This window comes from Salvia hispanica, chromosome 1 (assembly GCF_023119035.1).
Source record: "Salvia hispanica cultivar TCC Black 2014 chromosome 1, UniMelb_Shisp_WGS_1.0, whole genome shotgun sequence".
Lineage (NCBI taxonomy): Eukaryota > Viridiplantae > Streptophyta > Magnoliopsida > Lamiales > Lamiaceae > Salvia > Salvia hispanica.
Window position 1 is genome coordinate 20,740,104 of NC_062965.1, and position 8,296 is coordinate 20,748,399.

General features: G+C 42.6%; 1 protein-coding gene across 1 annotated transcript; it reads left to right on the forward strand.

Annotated features, from left to right (window-relative positions):
- Positions 1 to 6,687: 6,687 nt before the first annotated feature.
- LOC125189631 lies at positions 6,688 to 8,296 on the forward strand. The gene is made up of 2 exons (XM_048086892.1): positions 6,688 to 7,735; positions 7,808 to 8,296. Exons 1-2 carry the CDS (start codon positions 6,688 to 6,690, stop codon positions 7,990 to 7,992), a joined length of 1,233 nt encoding a protein of 410 aa, XP_047942849.1. The 3' UTR covers positions 7,993 to 8,296.

Here is an 8,296-nt window from a genome sequence, read left to right on the forward strand (position 1 = left end):
TATTTGCACAAACTATTTGCGTAATACTCTTGAAACCCTATATCACTGCTGGCAGAGAAGATCTCTGCGCCAGTTCTTGTTTTCAGCCGCTGACTCTCACGTTGAGAGCGTCGGATTTGTGGTGTTACGTGTGTGTTTAGACGAAGGTTCTTCATTAGGAAAAGAGAGCTCTTGAAAAACTGGTGCTTTCATCCGTACTCATCCTCCATCTTTTTCATCCCATATCTCACCAATCACTAAAAAAAAATACCTTCTTTACCAACGGAACAAAAAACCACCGAACCCCTCCACTTCAAATTCATATTTTTCCTTATTAGTTATGCGTATTCATCACCAATATCAGCCTACGCAACACCCAATTATTGCAATACTTGATCGCCTATTGGACATGATGGAATCCCGTACGGACGCAGCAGAGCGGCGCACTCAGCCCGAGCCAAAACCGCCCTACGTCTCACGCCGTTTGGATCCACCTGATCGTCGCCCACGGACGGGATACCCGCCCATCGGGTACCGCGATCGCGCGCAGGATGCGCGGCCTCGTCGCCGTGGTGGCTACCCCGAGAGGGGCCACCTATTTGATCGCAGAGGTTACTGATACGATCATCCTCTACATATTATTAGGGAATATCTATAGGATATTATTCTATTTAGTTAATTGTGATTCACCATATCTTTCCCATATTAGTTTAGATATTATTAGATTTAATTTAATCTATATCATTGTATCACAACATATTATAAATATGTGGAGTATTTGCATATGATAGCAATGAAGGAATATATTATTTTCTCTACACCTATCGTGTGCAACAAGAATCCTTTTTGTTCTCTTTTTGTTGTTGAACGGAACACGTCCGTGAATCAGCAAAACTGTGATCATCCCTGCGAGTTTGTCGAGCGTCTGATCATCATCATACCACGAGAAGATAGACAATCGGTCTGTTGCGGAGAACGTCTGTAACAACTGGTGCTTTCATCCCGTACTCATCCTCCATCTTCGTTCTTCCATATCCCCCAAATTATTCACCAATATCAAAAAAAAAAAAAAATTTCAGGTCCGCCAAATCGTCCATCTTCTTCATTCATATTACCCAAATTATACACCAATATCAAAAAAATTCAGCCGCTGAATCATCCATCTTCTTCATCCATATTACCCAAATAAATCACCAATCTCAAACAAAAAAAAAAAAAAAAAATTCAGTCCACCTGCCCGAGCTTCACCGCCGCCGTTCAAAGTCATCATGTCACGCAACTACACCGGATTGGGGCGTTATGAACATCTGTTCGATCAATTTGATGCCGCTATCTCCAGGTTGGAATCACGTTGCGACAAAATCGAACAACGTGTGACAAACTTGCATACGTCAAAAGCAACATATACACAGCAGCCCTATGCGTGCTCCGATTCCCGCAGAAAGCTTTGCCCTCGTCCGCTGCCGGAGCCACAGCCACAGCCGGCTCAAGATATGCTGTACTATTCGCTGCCTTGCTGGGACCCTCCGGGCTATCGGCAACAGTTCGGTCGGGCCGCATATGAGCCGCTACCTGCTCGCCGGTATTCCACCCGACAGAATGCCTATCAGCCGCCGCGCAATGCCTTCCCCTCTAGGGATCAGTTTGTGGAGCAGGAACGGCCACTCCGACAGCCGCATTGCGCGCGCTAAAGCCCGAACTCGGGTTGGTTTTCTCCAGAATCGCATCAGCAGCAATTTCTGGATGCGAAAAGGCAGACTTGCTGGGATCCACCCTCCCAAACGTCCGGTCGCCGTATTGAAGATATTCGCACTTCCCCGCTGCCAGAACCTCCGCCACAGCCGACTCCACCAGACCTGCTGTGCCAGCAGCCCCAAAACCAGAACCAGCGACCCACGTTCCCAAGCTCCCGTACCCCCACACGACCGCAGCTCGTGCTCGACCAGAAGCCACTGCTGCAGTCAGATCGTCTGCTAAAACAGCCAAGTACAACATCGACTATTGAGCTTCCGCCCGCCGCCGCATTGAGCCCTTGCCAACCCTTGTTATCGTTGTCCGTGAAAGCTCCATTATGCGCCTCTCCTCATCAACTGCAAGCGGGTGTCTCAAGCTCAAGGAAAAATGAGTGGGAAATTGATTCGCATAATTGTGAAGAGAAGAGGGAGGAGAAGTTGATCGTACTTACTAGTTTGGGGAATCAAACAGAGAAAGATAAAGAGAATGACTATATGGCCAAAAGAGAAGAAGAGGTCAATAACACTTTTTTGCAGTTGCTCGAGAAAGAGAATACAGTTGAAGCCCTTCGATCTAGTTTAGCAACGAAAGAAAACGATCTCATTGTGTTGACTAAGAAGCCGAGCAAGAGAGAGAGCATGGAGATTCAAAACCTTGTTGATGACGGATTTGATATGAAAAAGCAGGGACTGGAAGAAAAGCGAAGGTTGTTCGAGGATGTGCTTAAGTTACAAGCGGAAGATTTGGGTAAGACAGGAGATGCTCACACCGGTTCGCGGGGACTTGCTTGTGTCTATGTGGATTTGAATGGATGTGTGGCAGAGCTTTCCATTTTAGCATTAAATTTGGACGACCACATCTGTCCGCCTTTATTGATTGTTTACGGAGGTGATGAAGGGAGACGCTCAGCTGTTCTGTGTGTGTTTGATCCAGGAGGAGATGCCTCGCCAAAGTCGGCTTTCAACTCTCTTAGTTTCTTCGTGGTTCCCACCTTGAGGACAAGGTGGATTTCAACCGTGGGGGAGTTGATACGATCATCCTCTACATATTATTAGGGAATATCTATAGGATATTATTCTATTTAGTTAATTGTGATTCACCATATCTTTCCCATATTAGTTTAGATATTATTAGATTTAATTTAATCTATATCATTGTATCCCAACATATTATAAATATGTGGAGTATTTGCATATGATAGCAATGAAGGAATATATTATTTTCTCTACACCTATCGTGTGCAACAAGAATCCTTTTTGTTCTCTTTTTGTTGTTGATCGGAACACGTCCGTGAATCAGCAAAACTGTGATCATCCCTGCGAGTTTGTCGAGCGTCTGATCATCATCATACCACGAGAAGATAGACAATCGGTCTGTTGCGGAGAACGTCTGTAACAGTTACCCGACCTTCGATCACCGGCCTTGACGCGTGGAGACTTGCAGGGACCTACCTCACCATCAGGAGGAGGTGCGAGCGCCGCGAGGCCAGTCCGCCTGCCACCAGCCCTACCGCACTGCCGACCAGCCTCTGGGATCGCCTACCTGTTGGGACCCGTCGGGATTGCGCACGCAGCAGAGATACCCGGCAGATGACATATCTTTTGAGAGATTTGGGAGTGATGATCTATGTTGGGAGAGAAGGTCGTCTCTCTCTCATAATAGGTATATTGAGAGCTCGATGCCAAGTCCAGCAACAGATAAGCAATCTACTCCTAGTCTTCGTTCACTTGGGAGTCGGTGTGAACCAGATTACCAGGTTGATGTAGGAATGAGGGAGCGAGAAGCAGATGAAACGTCTGATTCATCGAGTTTAGATGAGCTGATTACATATTCATGTGTTGAAGCCACAGTTCTCGACCGCGTTTATGATCGTGGTACGGGCGAAGAGGAGCTTGGTGATTTCGAGGACTCCGTAGTACAGACAGCAGCAAAGAAGACCACAGATCGTGATGCGGACAGTTCGGATACAGGATCTGTATCAAATGTTTCCATTAGATTGCCTAGTAGGAATCATGGATCTAGGGAACGTAGAGATACCAGCCCCGACGACCAACAAGTTATATATTGTGGGGATACAACGTGCAGCCCCGATGTGAGTAAGGAAAATGAGAAAGATGACTTGTTTGACGATGAAGAGGAGGACGAGTCTGCTGATGAAGTGAAGAAGGTCGTTGACTCATCCAATGTTGTTCGAGTGCCATCCAAAAATGATGTTGGGAATTGTTGGGGTAGGAAAGGAGGAGTGGCTTACACTGCTTTGCACGAAATTGTTTGTGTCTATGTGGATGGGAGTGTCGGGAATATTACAAGTATGAATCATCGATCAATGTCACTTGCCACCGATAAAAGGTTAATCCCTCCACGCATTAACACGCCATGTTTGAGCATTCTTGGAGGCCGGGACAAGCTTTTCGTTTTAGTTGGGAATTTTGCATACCACATTGGGTATTCTTTGGTGATTTTTGATGGAGGTTATGAAGGGAGACATTCAGCTCTTCGGTGTGCATTTGATCCAGGAGGAGACGCCTCGCAAAAGAGTTTGCTTTCAATTCTCGTCGTTGATTTGTGGTTCCCACCTTGAGGACAAGGTGGATTTCAACCGCGGGGGAGTTGTTACGATCTCCATATCTTAGGTTTCCCTAATTAATTAGTATATTTTGATTCACCATATCTTCCATATCTTTTAGTTAGTTATCTTTTGATTCATAGTATCTTCTATATATTTGTTTCTTAGTCAATAAATTAGGTAGTAGTATTCTCCTATTATAAATAGGAGATATTATATCATTCTATCGTCAATCAATTAATAAAGAACTATTTGCCCAAATTATTTGCGCAATACTTTCGAAACCCTATATCACTGCCGATGGAGAAGATCTCTGCGCCGCCAGTTCTTGTTTTCAGCCGCCGACTCTCACGTTGAGAGCTCCGAATTTGTGGTGTTGCGGTTGTGTTTAGACGAAGGTTCTTCGCTGGGAGAAGAGAGCTCTTAACACACTACTTCTCACTTACTTTTTCTTCTTCTCTCTTACATTTTTCCATTCTCTCTTACTTTACCAATTCTACATTAAAACCCATGCCATATTCAAATTGCTCTATTTTTTTTTGGATGGAGGGAGTATAACTTAAAGGGTCAAACGATTTTCTATAGAGTATGAGGAATATTGTGCAGATACTACTTTGGATAACTTTAATTTTGTAATAATAAAGTTAGAGAATTGTTTTCTAAATATATGGATATGGTCCCAAGTGCAACCTATAAATAGGACAATAGATTCTCATTCCTATTGATCAGACATATAATACTACTTCATTGATTAAAGAGTATCTGTGAAATGCGTTGACACTTGGAGACTAATTTCCATACTTCAGAGTCATCAAGAACATCAAACACTACGAATCGAATCCATGTACACTTCCGCTTTATGTTTATCAATCGTATTCGACATGTATGATTTATGTGAATCATTAATTTGATTCGAACAATTGGTCTCAAATTGATAATTCGTTTACTTATGATTCTTTCATTGTTTGGATTCAATTTATGAAAATTATGTGTTTGAACTGTTCTTGGGATTTGTTATTGAGTCGTTCATCAGTTCCTCCGTATTTTCTAATGCGAACACAAGATTTCTTTTGACAAATTATTGAAGAAATTTCGAACGAAAATTTGAAGTTGTTTGTTTAATACATTAAAAAGCTTTTCAATAGTGGTTGGTTTTTTAATGAAAACAATTAGCAACTAATTTCAATATGGAAATCACTGAAAACAACAGAAATTTATGGTGGATTAGATTCGATGATGATTAATGGATCAGTCGTTATTAATATGAAATCATACAAAACTTCCCATCTCAATAAAGAATAATAGTATTCACTCAAAGAATCTCCTTTTTCTTTTCCTTTTTTCTTTTCGACTTTTGTCTTTTGCTTGTATCCTACGATTGTCGCTATATATACATCATGCGTTAGGAAACCACAAGCTTATATGTAAAAAAAAAGAGAGGTGAAAATGAAGCCGCCCAAAGCTGTTGTTTCAGAAACCCCAGAAATGAAACTATATGATGCTGCAACAACGGGAAATGTAGCAACATTCCCAATACTTTCGCGACAAAATTCATTTCTTGTTGATCAAGTTTCATTCGCACGTTCAAGAAATCTCCTGCATATAGCAACAATAGCCGGACATGTGGGCATCGTGGAAGAGTTGCTGAGGATAAACCCAGAGCTAGCTCGAGATGTCGACTCCAAAAAGTCGTCATCTCTTCACATTGCAGCTGAACAAGGGCACGCTGAGATTGTCGATAAATTGTTTTCTGTACCCCTGAGATGTGTTGGTGGCTCGATGATCAAGGCATGAACCCAGTTCATATTGCTGCCATGAAAGGGCATGTTGAAATCTTGAAGGTTCTGCTTGAAAATGACTCGTCTCCTGCTATGGAGAGGCTTCATCGAGGCCAGACTGTGTTGCATTTGTGCGTGAAACATCGTCAGCTTGTGATACTATTAGAATAAGGCATGAAAAATATAGAGTCATATACTTTCTGATACTTGAGCCCGCTGTCACTTAATTAGGTTTCTTTTGTTAGTCATTTTTGGGAGTTTTTATTGTATGCTCTTGATGTACCTACACCATACACCCTTAGTATATAAGGTGATGGTTTTCTCTGTCTTGCAACAATATCAGAAAATAATATTCTTTTCTCCCAAATATTCGTCTTCTCTATCTCTCGATCTCCACTTCATGGAGCTTAATTCATAGTCTTGTTATGGTATCAGTGAAAATTATTCCGCGATTTATCTCTGGTTTTCTTTGATTTTCCTTTTCATCTCTATTTTTCCGATCTTCTTCCCGATCTCCGATGAACAATCGCGGCGATCGTGGTCGTCCTCCACCAGCTGAGGACACATCTAGTCCGTACTATCTTTATCCAAGTGATAGCCCGGGAGCTATCCTTGTTCCGCATCAGCTCAATGGTTCTAATTATCCTGCTTGGAGTCGAATCTTTCACCACTGCTCTCCTTGCCAAAAACAAGCTGGTGTTTGTTGATGGTTCGATTTTGCGTCCTGGCCGTGAAGATCTTCTCTATCAGCCATGGATTCGCTGCAATAGCATGGTAATCTCTTGGATACGCAACTCTGTTTCTCCTCAAATATGCTCGAGTGTTATGTACCTCGATGATGCTTATTCAATCTGGTCAGATCTGAATGATCGATTTTCTACCGGTGATTCTGCTCGGATCTATCAGTTGAAACAACAGCTGATGTCTCTCTCTCAAGGCACCTCTGATGTCAATGGTTATTTTACAAATCTAAGGATTGTTTGGGATGAGTTCAAAAGTACTCAGCCGATCTCATGGTGCACCTGTGGTCGTTGTAATTGTGGTAGCGCTACACGGTGGCATGAGCATCAAGAGCATGACTGCACCATGCAATTTCTCATTGGATTAAATCCATCTTTTTCTCAGATTCGATCTCACATCTTATCTATGGTTCCTCTTCCCTCTTTGTCTAAGGTCTTTGCTCTGGTCATTCAGGAAGAGAGGCAACGACACATTGATGGTACAAGCTTCTCCTCTCATATATCTACTCCTGCTCATGTTGTTCCTGTTCCTAGTGAGCAGCCGTTTGCTAATGCTACTTCTTCTTATGGCCGAGGCATGAATAAATTCCACTGTTCTCATTGTGGTAAGACTAATCATCCTCTGGAGAAATGTTTTCTCCTACATGGTTTTCCTCCGGGTTTTGGCAAAGGCAGAGGAAAGGCACCTCAAGCTACTGCTCATTCTGGAAATGCAGCCTCTAATCAACATAAATCTGTTAATTTTGTGGAGGAGACAGTATCTGCTTATCCTTTGCCCTTGTCTTCATCTGCTGCATCTGCTGTTGTGAATCTCCCAAGTATTGATCAATATCAACAGCTTATCAGTCTTTTGCAGAGCCAACACCTCCATAACTCCACTTCTTTGGCTAGCAACTCTACCTCTGTCAGTCACTCTCAGCCATTAAACAATTTTTCTGGTACAGTTTTCTTCTCACCCTGCATAAATTCTTTTTCATCTTCATGCTCTAGATCTTCTACTTGGATTTTAGATACAGGAGCAACTCACCATGTTTGCTTTGATCAATCTCTCTTTTCCTCTTCCTCTCCAATAGCTAATGCATCTGTCAACCTCCCAAATGGCCATACTGCTCCTTGTTACTCACCTAGGTACTGTCCAACTCACTTCTCTCATCACACTCTCTTCCATTCTTCATGTGCCATCCTTCTCATTTAACCTAATATCTGTTAGTGCTCTCACTCAACACACTTCTTGCACTGTTGTATTTACTCACAATAGCTTCAAAATTCAGGAAGCTATACTGGGGACTGTGATTGGGAGGGGTAACCATGTTGGCAACTTATACATCTTTGAGTTCCCTGATTCACCAAGTAATGCAGTAAGCAGTTTTCCTTCTACTTCTCAGAATAATGTATCTGCCATTTCTCATGATGTTTCTGTTAACTCAGTTGTAAGTCTTGATGTTTGGCACCAACGCTTGGGCCATCCTTCTCTGAATAAACTCAAAGTTTTGTCTAAA

Coding starts and splice junctions, on each gene's coding strand:
- LOC125189631 (XM_048086892.1), top strand. CDS start 6,688: ATGGTTCTAATTATCCTGCTTGGAGTCGAATCTTTCACCACTGCTCTC. Junction 7,736..7,807: donor GCCATTAAACAATTTTTCTG/GTACAGTTTTCT, acceptor CTTGGATTTTAG/ATACAGGAGCAACTCACCAT.